Source organism: Neoarius graeffei, chromosome 25 (genome assembly GCF_027579695.1).
Source record: "Neoarius graeffei isolate fNeoGra1 chromosome 25, fNeoGra1.pri, whole genome shotgun sequence".
Taxonomy (NCBI): domain Eukaryota; kingdom Metazoa; phylum Chordata; class Actinopteri; order Siluriformes; family Ariidae; genus Neoarius; species Neoarius graeffei.
Window position 1 is genome coordinate 3,381,946 of NC_083593.1, and position 17,503 is coordinate 3,399,448.

General features: G+C 40.8%; 2 protein-coding genes across 18 annotated transcripts in view; both read left to right on the forward strand.

Moving 5' to 3' along the window:
• Positions 1-17,503, forward strand: part of LOC132873435 (protocadherin beta-15-like) — a 246,338-nt gene that overhangs the window by 167,706 nt on the left and 61,129 nt on the right. For 2 of the 17 annotated variants that reach the window (XM_060908986.1, XM_060908987.1), the window contains exon 1: positions 170-2,667. The exons of 14 other annotated variants lie outside the window; for them this stretch is intronic. In XM_060908986.1, the coding sequence (XP_060764969.1) occupies positions 199-2,667 (2,469 nt within the window). In that variant the 5' untranslated portion in view covers positions 170-198. Of the gene's footprint in view, positions 1-169; positions 2,668-12,350; positions 14,913-17,503 lie in introns of those variants that run through there. One more of the 17 variants, XM_060908990.1, reaches the window with a different exon arrangement.
• On the forward strand, positions 3,508-5,958 carry LOC132873641 (protocadherin gamma-A11-like). The gene has a single exon (XM_060909391.1). The coding sequence runs from the start codon at positions 3,508-3,510 to the stop codon at positions 5,956-5,958; it is 2,451 nt and encodes an 816-aa protein (XP_060765374.1).

Consider the following 17,503-nt stretch of genomic DNA (forward strand, 5'->3'; position numbering starts at 1 on the left):
TTGTAGTTGATGTGTAGTTCCCAGTATTGTACTCAAAGGGCCGCTGTGTACTAAGGGTGCACTTAATCCATCTGTATCCGCCCCAGACTCGCCCACAACATCTCGAGTTAATCAAAGAAAGAAAAGCCTTCGCCTCAGATTTTCTGCATCATTGCGGTCTTGGTGGATTATATTCGTCGGCTAGTTTAAGATCAGTTCATGTACGAGTTATACTCGATTACTGCTGATCCGAAGGATTATAGCATCGAGTTCATTTTGGAGATCTTCTGTACAGACGCTGCGGTGATGTGGCACACGGTATTGTTGTTCATCCTCCTTTCTTCTCGCTCCGTGCTCGCGCAGGTCAGTTACTCCATACCGGAGGAAATGGCGAAAGGCTCGATGGTTGGAAATATTGCTCAGGATTTGGGTTTGGATTTAAAAAGACTGAAATCTGGAAAGGCGCGCGCATTTTCCGGGGATGACACAGAATACATCGAGCTGAATAAAGAGAGAGGTTTGCTGCTCATCAAAGAAAAAATAGATCGGGAGTCTTTGTGCGCGAAAGCAACACTATGCGCTTTACATCTCCAAATGATACTTGAGAATCCGATGGAAATGTACACAATCACTGTAGAAATCACGGATATAAACGACAACGCTCCGTTTTTCCAGACAGAGGAAATCAGGATTGAAATAAGCGAGGTTGCTGCACCGGGAGCGAGATTCATGTTAGAGAGAGCAATGGATGCTGATGTCGGTACAAACGGCCTTCAGAGCTACTCACTGAAACCTACAGATCATTTTGTGTTAGAACTGCAGAATCACGCAGACGGAGGTAAAAATGTAGAAATGATTTTACAAAAACCACTCGATAGAGAAAAGCAGGAAAGGCTGACATTATTATTAACAGCCATGGATGGAGGTGAACCGGTTCTGTCCGGTACTGTACAGATCCACGTTACTGTTCTAGATGTTAATGATAATCCTCCTGTCTTCATGCAAAAAATATATAAAGCCTCAATAATCGAAAACTCACCGAAAGGAACGAAACTGACGACCGTGAGCGCATCTGATGCTGATGAAGGAACAAACGGAGAGGTGACTTATTACATTTCAAACACAGATAAAAGTGTGAAAGATGTCTTTACTATAAATCAAAATAATGGTGAAATAACATTAACCGGGCTGATTGACTATGAAAAAACAAATCATTTTCAAGTTGATATTCAGGCAAAAGATCAAGGAGGACTCTCAGATTCCTGTAAAATAATGATTGACGTCATGGATATAAATGACAATAAACCAGTAATCACTATTCTCTCTATGTCGAGTTCTATATCTGAAGAGTCTCCTTCAGCCACAGTTATAGCAATGATGAAAGTGAATGATCCGGATTCAGGTGAAAATGGACAAGTTCAGTGTATTATCACTGATAATATTCCATTTATTATCACTTCACCGTCCAATAATTTCTTTAGTCTGCTCACAGATCAGGAATTAGACAGAGAGAGAGAAGCTGAGTATAACATCAGTGTGACTTGCTCTGATGAGGGAGTTCCCTCACTCTCCAGCAGCACTTCTCTCCGTTTACACATATCAGATATAAATGACAACGCGCCTGTTTTTGAGAGAAATCATTACGAGGCCTATGTGGTGGAGAACAACACACCAGGTCTCTCTGTATTCACAGTGAAGGCCAGTGACGCAGACTCCAACCAGAATGCTCGAGTTGCTTATATTTTAGAAGACAGCACTGTCAATGGAGTTCCTGTATCATCCTATGTGTCCGTCAGTGCTGATAGTGGAGTCATTAATGCAGTGCGCTCTTTCGACTACGAGCAGTTAAAGGACTTCCGTTTCCGTATCAGAGCGCAGGACGGAGGCTCCCCTCCACTCAGTAGCAACGTGACAGTGAAAATTACAATCCAAGATCAGAATGACAACGCTCCTCAGGTTCTCTACCCAGTACAGACTGGTGGCTCTGTGGTGGCTGAGATCGTGCCTCGTTCAGCAGATGTCGGCTATCTGGTCACTAAAGTGGTGGCTGTTGATGTGGACTCTGGACAGAACGCCTGGCTCTCCTACAAACTCCAGAAAGCCACAGACAGGGCGCTGTTTGAAGTGGGAGCGCAGAATGGAGAGATACGGACTGTGCGCCAGGTCACTGATAAAGATGCAGTGAAACAAAAGCTGACTGTAGTTGTGGAGGATAACGGACAGCCATCTCGCTCAGCTGTAGTCAACATCAATGTAGCTGTAGCGGACACTTTCCCTGAAATGCTCTCAGAGTTCACCGACTTTACGCACGCCAAACAATATAACGATGACCTCACCTTTTATTTAGTTTTAGCATTAGCTGCTGTCTCTTTCCTTTTCATCACAACTGTAGTAGTTATAATATCAGTAAAGATCTACAGGTGGAGACAATCGCGCATCTTCTATCAGTCCAATCTCCCAGTTATTCCGTACTATCCACCCGGTTACGCAGACACAGGAGTTACTGGAACTCTGCCGCACGGGTATCATTATGATGCTTGTATGACGACTGACTCGAGGAAGAGTGACTGTAAATATTCTACACTTGGAGCACAAAGTGTTTTAGTGATGGACCCGAGTTTTACAGAAACTATGCAGCGCGCAATGAGAGAAAATATTCTTGTAGAAGATTCTGATTCTCCTGAAATGGTAAGAGTTTGTTATTGTACATCTTCATCCTGACACTAATCACTAGACAATATACGTCCAGATTTGTTTAAATAGAAACACCATGTGTGATAACGTTGTTTTATTGATGTTTGTTTGTTTGTTTGTTTGTTTGTTTAATCCCGTGCATGATTTAATTTAATTTATTGCTAAATGTCAAACTTATTTTTCTGTACGCTGTAGTCATTTTCAAAGCCACTTGCTTTGGACCGACGATTCAATATGGCTGTTGTTTATCATATTGTATGGAGGCGAACGTTAGGAAACTGGATGTGATTCGTGTTTTTTTTTTTTTAACTCTAAGGTAATTAGTTTATGTTATCATTAGAATTTCTACTTAAACGTAATTGTTTTTCTCCGAAAGACATTTACAAGAAATATACAATTTGACTCATGTTTTTTTTTTTTTTTGTTTATCTGTTTATTTCTTGAAAACAGTGAGTTTCATAAAAGTCGAGAGGAGGTTAAAAAGAAACGAAAGGGGAAAAAGTAGATCGATATTTTTAGTTTCGAGTGAATACAACCCTGATCATAATTCCGTCAGAATAGTGGTTAGGCATATAAACAACTAATTACAATTTCCAATTTAATTTTTCTTAAATCTTTGGTTAAACCATCTGTAATACTTGCTTTTGACTCAAAGGGCCGCTGTGTATCAAGGAAGCTGAGAATTATGACTCACATCCTCACTCAGCGACTGATAGACAAGGGAGAAGAAAGGATTTTAATTCGCATCATGTTTGCGGTGTTGACGTAATCGTTTAAATTTTTGTAAACGGGTTTACGGTGGATTTAAGCTCGTTCCGTGGATATTAAACCTGGATGGTATTGTTCTTTCTGAGGATCTCTGGCGTGGCGGAGAAAATGGCAGTGATGTGGCACACGGTGTTGTTTTCTATCCTCCTTTCTTCTCGCTCCGTGCTCGGGCAGGTCAGTTACTCCATACCGGAGGAAATGGTGAAAGGTTCAGTGATCGGAAATATTGCTCTGGATTTGGGTTTGGAAATAAAAAGGCTAAATTCTGGAAAAGCACGAGTTCATACGGTGGACAGCGTAGAATACATTGCACTGAATAAAGAGAGAGGAATGCTCCTCATCAAAGAAAAAATAGATCGAGAGTCGCTTTGCGCAACAAAGACTCCGTGCGCTTTACATCTCCAAATGATTCTTGAAAACCCGATGGAGCTGTATACAATCACTGTCGAAATCACGGACATCAATGATAATGCGCCATTTTTCCAAACAGAGGAAATCAGGATTGAAATAAGCGAGGCTGCTGCACCGGGAGCGAGATTCATGTTAGAGAGAGCAATGGATGCTGATGTCGGTACTAACGGACTTCAGAGCTACTCACTGAAACCGACAGATCATTTTGTGTTAAAACTGGAAACTCATGGAGACGGAGGTAAAAATATAGAAATGATTTTACAAAAACCACTCGATAGAGAAAAGCAGGAAACGTTTACTCTGTTATTAACAGCCATGGATGGAGGTGAACCGGTTCTATCCGGTACTGTACAGATCCACGTTAATGTTCTGGATGCAAATGATAATGCTCCTATCTTTACTCAAAAAATATATAAAGCCTCAATAATTGAAAACTCACCAACGGGTTCAACACTGACAAGGGTGAGCGCATCTGATGCTGATGAAGGAACAAATGGACAGGTGACTTATTACATTTCAAACACAGATAAAAGTGTGAAAGATGTGTTTAACATAAACGAAGATAATGGCGAAATCACACTCAAAGGACAAATTGACTATGAAACTAAAAGCCATTATCAACTTGACATTCAAGCCAGGGACCAAGGAGGTCTCTCAGACTCATCTAAGATAACTGTGAATGTCTTAGATATAAATGACAATAAACCAACTCTTGCTATCCTATCCATGGCGAGTTCCATACAAGAAAACTCCCCTATAGGAAATACTGTTGCAATGATTAACGTAAATGACCCAGACTCAGAAGCAAATGGCAAAGTTCACTGTGAAATCAATGATAATGTTCCATTTTCAATCATATCTCCATCAAACACTGTTTTTGCCATGCGCACAGATCAGGAATTAGACAGAGAGAGAGAAGCTGAGTATAACATCAGTGTGACTTGCTCTGATGAGGGAGTTCCCTCACTCTCCAGCAGCACTTCTCTCCGTTTACACATATCAGATGTAAATGACAACGCGCCTGTTTTTGAGAGAAATCATTACGAGGCCTATGTGGTGGAGAACAACACACCAGGTCTCTCTATATTCACAGTGAAGGCCAGTGACGCAGACTCCAACCAGAATGCTCGAGTTGCTTATATTTTAGAAGACAGCACTGTCAATGGAGTTCCTGTATCATCATATGTGTCCATCAGTGCTGATAGTGGAGTCATTAATGCTGTGCGCTCTTTCGACTACGAGCAGTTAAAGGACTTCCATTTCCATGTCAGAGCGCAGGATGGAGGCTCCCCTCCACTCAGTAGTAACGTGACAGTGAAAATTACAATCCAAGATCAGAATGACAACGCTCCTCAGGTTCTCTACCCAGTACAGACTGGTGGCTCTGTGGTGGCTGAGATCGTGCCTCGTTCAGCAGATGTCGGCTATCTGGTCACTAAAGTGGTGGCTGTTGATGTGGACTCTGGACAGAACGCCTGGCTCTCCTACAAACTCCAGAAAGCCACAGACAGGGCGCTGTTTGAAGTGGGAGCGCAGAATGGAGAGATACGGACTGTGCGCCAGGTCACTGATAAAGATGCAGTGAAACAAAAGCTGACTGTAGTTGTGGAGGATAACGGACAGCCATCTCGCTCAGCTGTAGTCAACATCAATGTAGCTGTAGCGGACACTTTCCCTGAAGTGCTCTCAGAATTCACCGACTTTACGCACGCCAAACAATATAACGATGACCTCACCTTTTATTTAGTTTTAGCATTAGCTGCTGTCTCTTTCCTTTTCATCACAACTGTAGTAGTTATAATATCAGTAAAGATCTACAGGTGGCGACAATCACGGATCTTCTATCAGTCCAATCTCCCAGTTATTCCGTACTATCCACCCAGTTATGCAGACACAGGAGTTACTGGAACTCTGCCGCATGGGTATCATTATGATGCTTGTATGACAACTGACTCAAGGAAGAGTGACTGTAAATATTCTACACTTGGAGCACAAAGTGTTTTAGTGATGGACCCCAGTTTTACAAAAACTATGCAGCGTGCAATGAAGGAAAATAATCTTCTGGATGAGGCTGATTCTCTAGATTTGGTAAGGGATTATTTATAGTTCTGATATGTTATTCAGAAATGTATATAGTGAACAAAAGGCACATATCTCGCCTTGATATCCAAGATTTTTTTATTGTGTGTTGGTTTTTTCTTTTCTTTTCGTGGAGTGTCCATTACATGCCAGTCACCAGTATTTTGTTGTATTAATATACAGTGGATTAATTTATTAATGTTTATTTCTTCTACACAGCACAGACAACTTGGTGTGTTACAAAATGTTGATCTGAATTCCCAAATCGAGAAATTGTTTTCCATTTTTTCCAATGGACCAGACAATTTTCCAATTTAGCCATTTATCATCATCCCCAAAAGACAGACAGACAGACAGACAGACAGACAGACACACACACACACACACACACACACACACACACACACACACACACACACACACACACACACAGCACATATAGATAGAAAGACAGAAATAAAAATGTTCAAAACTACCACCTTTTAGAGTTTGCTCCCACCTTTAAAATATAGGACAGCAGAGATTTGTCTGTGTGTTAATAAATACTAAACACACTTTTTATTTACAGCACTTTTCAGGACAATGAGAGACGATTCACGAATGTGATTGTATATTTTAAATTAAATAAGTGAATGCTGGTAATGTAATTCCTCAGGTTAAACTCAGACAAGTGCAAAACTTTACAATCTTGTAGGGGAGAGTGGGGAGACTTTGGACTTGTTTTAAGCTTTTGTTGATTGTGTGAAATTATTTGCAGCTAGCGTCACATTCATATTCCACTAGAGAGTATACATTCTACCCGTATATCATAACATTAGTTTCTCAGCTTGCCACAGACACTGGCTTTCAGGCTTCACTTTTTCTGTTAGTTTTATTTTTATCTCCCTCACTACAGAGTAAACGGGGCAAGGTATTGTTTTCGGTTGGATTTCTTTGGGTATTTTTTTTGTTAACGATATTATGGGGAAACGGCTGGATCAATCTTCATGAAACTTTCAGGATAGATGGGCATTGGTCTCAAATAGAACCGCCAACATTTTGAGGATCATCCAGTCAAGGTCACCAAAAAGGTCAAAATTGTTTTTGTTATGTCTACTGCCTCATATAGAGGCACTAGCCACTACATCATCATGCTGTAAGAATGTAAAAGTGTAACAATCATGTACTGTGCATGTGCATGCATGTGTTCCAATTAAAATGGCCGGTGAATGTATACAAGTCAGTTCACCATTTGAAATAAATGGACTAGACTAAAGAAATCGCTTTCAGGCATGGTTATGCTTATTACGTACGTTCCACTGAGCTCTAGCACCAGGTCATTTCCAGGTAATAAGAGTTTGGGTAATGGCGACAGCATGTGTGTGTCAGCCTCGGTTTGGAGGTTTCAGTTTCAAAAACTGTAAGAGGTAAGAGTAGAATAATATAACGTACAGACACTTGGTATATTTTACTTCTGTGATTTTTAAATTGTTCATTTTTGGATTACACGCCATTTTTGTGTCTACTGCCTCATAGAGTAAATATATATGCTATATTTACTGTATGGACATAGGATCAGAAATCAGTTTTATTTATAAGCAGTCGCCACATGGATCCATAGGGGACCTATTTTTTTTTCCATGATATCTTCCTTCATATTCATCATAAGTGCTACTGGGCAAGGTTTGTTTTGCCTGGAAACACTTGTTATTTATTCATTTTTGTGGGGAGACTAGAGGCATTGAGCAGATATATGGAACAAAAATAAAATCCCTCAGCCTCCGTTTTTAATTTTTATTTATTATCAAAACTTGTACCATATGAACTGTATGGACACACAATGCTGGTACAGCAATAGAAAAATGTCAGTTTACCCAAAACCTGACTTGACAAAACAGCGCCATTCTCAAGAAGGAATGAAATAAGCTTCATCCTCATCCATGTTTTTAACAAAAAGAAGAAGAAGAAGAAGCAATTTTATATGTCATCCAAAAGAAAAAAAACTAACATGAACTTTCCCAACTCTCCCCATTTGGACATTTTGGAAAAAAAAAATCCTTAAATGCCCCCCAGAATGAAAGTTTAATAAATAATACTATATATGGTAATTCTACGATACATAGTTTAATTCTTAATAAATCCCAATTCTCCAGCACACATTACACCATAGACTGGAGGTGAACTGAAATAGAAAATACAGTTTTGGTTGATAAAATATTGAACTGCACAGACGTTACTGCACTGTCCAGCTTCGTGGCTCCAAAGGAAGTTGGTTACTCTCAGGGGCAACCTCTAACTTCTGATGTCATCTAAAACCTGATTACTTACTTACTTATCCTCTTCATCCCATATGGGACATAAAGCTGTGAGTTTCCTCCACTGGGGACTGTTCTGTGCTAAGGACTGAGCTGCATCCCAGGTGATCCCTATGGCCGCTAGATCTCTAGCCACAGTACGTCTCCATGTAGTTTTAGGACATCCTCGTTTCCTCTTCCCCTCAGGGGCCCATTGTAGGGCAACTTTGGGGATACGGTCATCCGACATCCATAGAACATGGCCCAGCCATTTTAATCTTCTGGTGGAAATTTCAGTAGACAGTTGTTTTGTGTTTGTTTTTCTGTACAGTTCTTCGTTACTGATTTTGTTAAGCCAGTAGATATTACATATTCTACGCAGACAGTTATTGTGAAATACATCGATTTTCTTCATGTCTGACTTTGTAACTCTCCAGCACTCAGAACCATACAACAGGATGGACTTTACATTGCTGTTATAGAGTCTGAGCTTTGTTTATAGGCTGAATGATTTAGACTTCCAGATGACACAGAGGCAACTGAAGGATCCTCTAGCTTTGCCAAGTTGGGCCTGAATATCCTTTTGTACTCCATTGTCGGCACTCATGATACTGCCTAAGTATGTAAAGTCTTCCACACACTCCAGAGGCTCTCCATTAATACAAATTGGGGGCACTGTAGGTGTGTTAATGCACATTACTTGGGTCTTTTTCTTATTGATGTCCAGTCCAGTTTGTTTGGCATATTCATTTAGTAGGCTGGTCTTTTCCTGGAGTTGGTTATGTATGGAAGCTAAGGCTGCGAGATCATCAGCAAAATCAAGGTCTTCGAGGTAGGTAGTGGAGGTCCATTTAATCCATCGAGGACAGTCAGAGGTTGTTTCCCGCATCACCCAGTCAGTCACAATTAGAAACAGGATGGGGGAGAGGATGCATCCTTGCCTTACTCCAGAATTGACACTGAATGGTTCGCTCAAACTGTTTTCCAGAATTACACTACATTCAAAGTTTTTGTAGAATTTCCCTATGATAGAAATGATTTTGTATGGTATGCCATATGTCCTTAAGATCTTCCACAGACTTTCACGGTGAACGCTGTCAAATGCCTTTTTGAAGTCAATAAAGTTCATGAGTAGTGGGGCATTCCATTCTATACACTGTTCTATGATGTTTCGAAGGGCAAAGATCTGGTCTATACAACCTCTTCCTTTATGAAATCCTGCTTGTTCCTTTCTCAACTTGGTGTCAATGGAAGTATCAATTCTCTTAAGGATAACTCTACAGAAGACCTTACTCGGAATGGATAGGAGTGTTATTCCTCACCAGTTGTCACAATTGCTGAGGTCACCTTTCTTTGGAATTTTAAAGATAAGGCCCTTAGACCAATCATCTGGAATGGTTTTATGTTCCCAAATCTTTGCAAACAGATCAGTAAGTACAAGAGTGACTGTGGCACAATCCGCTTTCAATAGTTCTGCCTGTAGTGAGTCAATGCCAGGTGCCTTATCATTCTTCATTGCCCTAATGGCTGCCTCTACCTCAGCCTGGGAAGGCGGGCTGCTGTCAATGGTGTCATCATCAGAGGGTTCAGAGTCTACGGGTTCGTCAGGGTCTGGTCTATTAAGTACCTCTTCAAAGTGCTGTACCCACCTTGCTGCTTGTTCCTTTTCAGTTGTTAACATTTTGCCCTGCTTATCTCTGATTGGAACAGAACTGGTGGTGTTTTGGTTACATAACCTTTTGGTGATCTTATACATTGGACTCAGTTCCCCCCTTGATGCATCATTTTCAGCTTCACTGGCCAAGCACTTCTCTTGACTTCTTTATCCTTTGCCCTATACTCAGCCTTTACATATTATATCTTAGTACTGAGTAATTTACTTTTGATGTTCCTCCTGTCATCTATTTTGTTCCAAGTCTCTTGCATTATCCACTCTTTGTCTTTCCTCTTTCTGAAGCCTAGGGCACTTTTTGCTGTGTCTCTGTATACTGTCGTAATAGTGTCCCAGGTTGTTTCCACAACATCCTGGTCCTCTGTGTCTTCTGTGTTTTCTAGGGCTTTGAAATGGTTTCTAAGTTCAATGGCAAACTCCTTCCTGATTTCGGGTACACGCAGTTTGAGGACATCATATACTTTGCATCTTTGTTTGGTGGGAGGTATTGCCCTTAGTTTCAGCCTGACCTTGGCTACCACTACGTGGTGGTCACTGCCAACATCAGCCCCACGGTAGACTCTGACATCCAGGAGTGATCTCTGCCACTTCTTATTAATAATAATGTGATTAATTTGGTTTATGGTATGCCCATCTGGGGACATCCATGTCAGTTTGTGAATGTTTTTGTAAGGAAAGATTGTCCCTCCAATTATGCACCTATTACTAAGGCAAAGGTCAACTAATCTTTCCCCGTTGTCATTAATGACTCCGCACCCATGTCATCCCATTGCATACTCCCTTCCAGAGTTATCGCTCCCAGCTTTGGCATTCATGTCTCCTATAATTAGTAACATGTCATGTTGTGGGACTTTGGAGATTGCCCATTGCAACTGTTCATACCATTCATCTTTTGCCTCTTCTTCCATTTTATTTGTGGGAGCATAGCATTGCAGGACTGTTAGCCTACAGAACCTAGAATCAAACCTTGCTCTAATCAGCCTGTTGCTAATGGGCTCCCACTCTAAGAGAGATTTTGTTGTTTGTTTGTTGACTAACAGAGCTACACTGTTGGCATGTTGGTTGTCTTTGCCTGAGTAGAGGATAGTTATGCCATCACTAGTTGCCTTGCGCCCTGAACCAGTCCAGCTACACTCGCTTACACCAAGTATGTCTAAGTTGTAGTTTTGCATTTCTCTACTGACTTGTGCTATTTTTGAGGTTTAATACATTGTACACACATTCCATGCTCCAATACGAATTGTACTTTTATGGCCTAGGAGGCTCCAATTCAAGCTTCTGGCTTCCTGAGGTAGGCTTTCACCGGGAGCTTTCATGGTGCCTGCATGTTGGCTAGAGCCTTGTTTCTGGCCCTGGGATCTGGTTTCTTTCACAGTTTCGATAACAGGTGTAAAGTTTTACAAGATGGGGTTGTTGACCCCATGCCAACCCCCAACCAGGAGGATCAGGTGCTGCCTTTCATGTGACCTCTCACCTGTAACCTGCCCAGCATGGTTAAACCTGCCAGGGGCCTACACTTGCCCCCCGCCAGTATAGCTCACATGTTCATAAAGGTACACAAGCCTCTCCACCACGACAAGGTAGCAGCACAGGGAGAAGCTAAAACCTGATTGGTTGAAATTAATTTATGGGAATACAAACTGTCCCACATCTCCCCGTCCCAAGTCTCCCCGCTCTCCCCTAAGATGAAAATTATTTTAAACAGACCCAATAATCTTTAAAATATGAAAACAAAAACACTTAGAGATGTTGCATCTGTATATAATGGTTCTAGCGGCACTGCATATTGTAAGTTGTTTACAAATAAATTCAATTGAAGAGAATATTACTGAACAACTGCATGGCCTTTGTGATATTTGAGATAAATTTGCTCGGGTTACTGACGGCGGCATATTTTCAGAACCATTTGTTCTGGACAGCGACACAACTCGCCACACTGAACTCACGACTAATTGGGGTTTTGGGTGACTTTAAATTTAAATATTTTATCTGGAAGCCAATTGTTCATGTAGAACTGAAACCTTAATGCATGTGCGTGCAACTCCAGGTCATGTGACCTTAGCAGGTTTTCCGGAAACGTTTTTCTCCTCTGTCTTCCTCGCTGTTACGTCCGGGGGAAAACGTCCAGCTGAGTTACGGTGTACTAAAATAAGGCTGTGACATATGATGAAGATATTCACAAACCAGAAAGTGAAAGATGTTCTTGCTGCAATCCCGCAGCCATTTGGTGAAAGTAAACAGATAAAAATAACACAATAAAATAAAATTAACTTTCGACCTAATAAAAGGTTTATAATTCGATAGAATCAAAGTTATTTATTTATTCTTATTGCAATTTGTAGTTTTAAAACTTGTATTAAATCACTGTGTAATTCTTGATTTTGACTCAAAGGGCCGCTGTTCATCAAGGAAGCTTTAATTTTGCGCGTTTATGTCCCATACCCACCCCTATACAAAACCTCAGAGCAGAGACAGAAAGGCTTCGCTGTCGGATAGTCTTTGCGCACACGGTGCTGAACATTTGTTTTAAAAAACGTTTCCCAAAACATCTTGGATTTTCACTGGATTTTCACGAATATCAAATATTTTAAACCTGAATGAGGATTTTATTTCCGCGGATCTTCTGCACCGCCGGGAAAATGGCAGACGCAGTGATGTGGCACACGGTATTGTTTTCTATCCTCCTTTCTTCTCGCTCCGTGCTCGCGCAGGTCAGTTACTCCATACCGGAGGAAATGGCGAAAGGCTCGATGGTTGGAAATATTGCTCAGGATTTGGGTTTGGAAATAAAAAGATTGAAATCTGGGAAAGCGCGCATTTATACGGTGGATAGCACGGAATATATCGAACTGAACAGAGAGAGGGGTTCGCTTCTCATTAAAGAAAAAATGGATCGAGAGTCGCTTTGTGCAAAAAAGACTCCGTGTGCTTTACATTTACAGATGATTCTAGAGAGTCCAATTGAACGGTACACAATAACTATTGAAATCACGGACATTAATGATAATTCTCCATACTTCCAGAAGGAGGAAATTCGATTTGAAATAAGCGAGTCGGCTGTACCAGGAGTGAGATTCATGTTAGAGAGAGCAATGGATGCTGATGTCGGTACTAACGGACTTCAGAGCTACTCACTTAAACCGACAGATCATTTTGTTTTGGATTTACAAAACCACGCGGGTGGTGGAAAAACTGTAGAAATGGTTTTACAAAAACCACTCGATAGAGAAAAGCAGGAAAGGCTGACATTATTATTAACAGCCATGGATGGAGGTGAACCGGTTCTGTCCGGTACTGTACAGATCCACGTTAATGTTCTGGATGCAAATGATAATGCTCCTGTCTTTATACATAAAATATATAAAGCCTCAGTGTTCGAAAACGCACCGGAAGGCACTAAATTGACGACCGTGAGCGCATCAGATTCTGATGAAGGAACAAACGGACAGGTGACTTATTATATTTCAAACAATGAAGAGGATGTGAATGAATTGTTTATTATACACCCGAATAGCGGAGAATTAACGTTGAAAAGACAAGTTGACTTTGAAAAAACAAGCCATTATGAACTTGATGTACAAGCCAGGGACCAAGGAGGTCTATCAGACTCATGCAAGGTAATAATTGATGTGTTGGATATAAACGATAATAAACCTGGGATCACTGTTTTGTCCATGGTCACTTCTATATCAGAGGAATCGCTTTCTAACACAGTTGTGGCAATGATCAACGTAAATGATGCAGATTCAGGTGAAAATGGACAAGTTCAGTGTATTATCACTGATAATATTCCATTCATCATCACATCTTCGTCCAATAATTTCTTTAGTCTGCTCACAGATCAGGAGTTAGACAGAGAGAGAGAAGCTGAGTATAACATCAGTGTGACTTGCTCTGATGAGGGAGTTCCCTCACTTTCCAGCAGCACTTCTCTCCGTTTACACATATCAGATGTAAATGACAACGCACCTGTTTTTGAGAGAAATCATTATGAGGCCTATGTGGTGGAGAACAACACACCAGGTCTCTCTGTATTCAGAGTGAAGGCCAGTGACGCAGACTCCAACCAGAATGCTCGAGTTGCTTATATTTTAGAAGACAGCACTGTCAATGGAGTTCCTGTATCATCATATGTGTCCGTCAGTGCTGATAGTGGAGTCATTAATGCCGTGCGCTCTTTCGACTACGAGCAGTTAAAGGACTTCCATTTCCGGGTCAGAGCACAGGACGGAGGCTCACCTCCACTCAGTAGTAACGTGACAGTGAAAATTACAATCCAAGATCAGAATGACAATGCTCCTCAGGTTCTCTACCCAGTACAGACTGGTGGCTCTGTGGTGGCTGAGATCGTGCCTCGTTCAGCAGATGTCGGCTATCTGGTCACTAAAGTGGTGGCTGTTGATGTGGACTCTGGACAGAACGCCTGGCTCTCCTACAAACTCCAGAAAGCCACAGACAGGGCGCTGTTTGAAGTGGGAGCGCAGAACGGAGAGATACGGACTGTGCGCCAGGTCACTGATAAAGATGCAGTGAAACAAAAGCTGACTGTAGTTGTGGAGGATAACGGACAGCCATCTCGCTCAGCTGTAGTCAACATCAATGTAGCTGTAGCGGACACTTTCCCTGAAGTGCTCTCAGAATTCACCGACTTTACGCACGCCAAACAATATAACGATGACCTCACCTTTTATTTAGTTTTAGCATTAGCTGCTGTCTCTTTCCTTTTCATCACAACTGTAGTAGTTATAATATCAGTAAAGATCTACAGGTGGAGACAATCGCGCATCTTCTATCAGTCCAGTCTCCCAGTTATTCCGTACTATCCACCCGGTTACGCAGACACAGGAGTTACTGGAACTCTGCCGCACGGGTATCATTATGATGCTTGTATGACGACTGACTCGAGGAAGAGTGACTGTAAATATTCTACACTTGGAGCACAAAGTGTTTTAGTGATGGACCCGAGTTTTACAGAAACTATGCAGCGCGCAATGAAAGAAAATATTGTCCTAGAAGACCCTGAGTCCCCTGAAATGGTAAGAGTTTGCTTTAATACTCTATAGTCTCGCGATTATCCAAGGCGCACACTGTAAAAAAAAATCTTGTCAAATTTACAGTGAAAAACTGGCAGCTGTGGTTGCCATTTTTTCACCGTAAAAAATACAGTGACAGTGTATATGGCTTTACGGTAAGGTATATCAACACTTGTAAAAACAACAGTTTGAAAATGTTCAATTTTACAGGTATTCAATGTACAATAATCAGTACATAACTGTTAATTTTACGGATATTCATTGTACAATAAACAATGATTCAAAATGATGGTTACAAGCAATGATCTACTAGACAGATATATTTTTTTTTTAGAATTTTTTTGGGCTTTTTTCACCTTTATTGGATAGGACAGTGCAGAGACAGGAAATGAGCTGGAAAGAGAGACGGGGAGGGATCGGGAAATGACCTCAGGTCGGAATTGAACCGGGGTCCCCAGATTCATTGTATGACGCCTTAGTTGACTGAGCCACAATGGTGGGCATGTTTTTGTTTTTTTAACAGGGCAATGATGTAATTTTAACCATCACATTCTGTTTTAGTCTTACAGTTTGTCTGTGTTTAAACTACAACAATTTGTAAATTATACAAAAAAATATGATCAATTCAACATATTCTTACTGTTAAATTAACAGTGGCATTTGGTTAGGAGTTTTACAGTATATTGATGTAAATTACACACTGCTTCATTTTTTTTGTATTTACAGTTTTTTTATGTCATGATTTTACATAAATTCACTGTTAATTCTACGGACATTTTTTACAGTGCATGTTTCGTACACAACCACGGCATGACCAATTTTCCATGGTCATTTTTAGTTCTACTGTTCTTTTTTTTGTTTTTGCTTATTATTATTATTATTATTATTATTATTAGTAGTAGTAGTAGTAGTAGTATTTCGCCGACTGCATTATTATCTGTGCGAAAACAGTCTACTGTTTCTAAATTTACCTCATCCAAAGACAATATTGTACGTTGTAAGTGAAATGTCCTAGAGGGTACAGACCTCGATATTTTCAGTGTCATTTGCTCTGGAGAGCGGACGTAATTCACATGCCATGACGTATCCTGAACTCAGACCGAGCTGAGGTGTTGACATTCTATAAAATATACGATGTTGTCAGGCATCAAGCTGTTCATCTAATACTGAAACCACCTGCGGGTCAAATGATTAGCAGATTCTGTGCAGATATTTTTCTCCTCTTTCTTCATCCCCGTTACTTCAGAGTAAAATAGTCATGGTGGTTTTTTTTTTCGCTAAAATAAGGGTGTGAAAATATTCAGAAGATTCTCTTTTTGCAAGCTTTCAGTCTTCGTGTTAAAATACAATAAAAAGACAAAAAAAATATCGACTGGATACATCGTTGATGTTCATGATGGCGCAAGACTCAGAAATATTTATTGATTCTTCTTGCAATGTACACTTTTAGAACATATTTTAAATGAGTGTGTTATTCTTGATTGTGACTCAAAGGGCCGCTGTTCATCAAGGAAACTTATTTTCCGCGACTATGTCCCATACCCACCCCTACAAAACCACAGAGCAGAGACAGAAAGGCTTCGCTGTCGGATAGTCTTTGCGCACACGGTGCTGAACATTTGTTTTAAAAAACGTTTCCCAAAACATCTTGGATTTTCACTGGATTTTCACGAATATCAAGATTTTAAACCTGAATGGGGACTTTATTTCCGCGGATCTTCTGCACCGCCATGAAAATGGCAGACGCAGTGATGTGGCACACGGTATTGTTTTCTATCCTCCTTTCTTCTCGCTCCGTGCTCGCGCAGGTCAGTTACTCCATACCGGAGGAAATGGCGAAAGGCTCGATGGTTGGAAATATTGCTCAGGATTTGGGTTTGGAAATAAAAAGATTGAAATCTGGGAAAGCGCGCATTTATACGGTGGATAGCACGGAATATATCGAACTGAATAGAGAGAGGGGTTCGCTTCTCATTAAAGAAAAAATGGATCGAGAGTCGCTTTGTGCAAAAAAGACTCCGTGTGCTTTACATTTACAGATGATTCTAGAGAGTCCAATTGAACGGTACACAATAACTATTGAAATCACGGACATTAATGATAATGCTCCTCTTTTCCGGACCGAGGAAATCAGGATTGAAATAAGTGAGTCGGCTGTAACGGGAGTGAGATTCATGTTAGAGAGAGCAATGGATGCTGATGTCGGTACTAACGGACTTCAGAGCTACTCACTAAAACCTACAGATCATTTTGTGTTAGATTTACAAAATCAAGCAGACGTTGATAAGAGCCTTGAAATGATTTTACAAAAACCACTCGATAGAGAAAAGCAGGAAACGTTTACTCTGTTATTAACAGCCATGGATGGAGGTGAACCGGTTCTGTCCGGTACTGTACAGATCCACGTTACTGTTCTAGATGCGAATGATAATGCTCCTGTTTTTCGGGAAAAAGTCTATAAGGCTACATTAACAGAAAATGCACCTAAAGGAACTAAATTAATTACCGTGAGCGCCTCTGACGCGGATGAAGGCTCTAACGGACGGGTAACATATTACATGTCAAAAACAGTGGATCGTTTGTCGGATTTGTTT

Excerpts from the sequence above, each read along its gene's own strand:
- LOC132873641 (XM_060909391.1), top strand. The coding sequence starts at position 3,508 with ATGGTATTGTTCTTTCTGAGGATCTCTGGCGTGGCGGAGAAAATGGCA.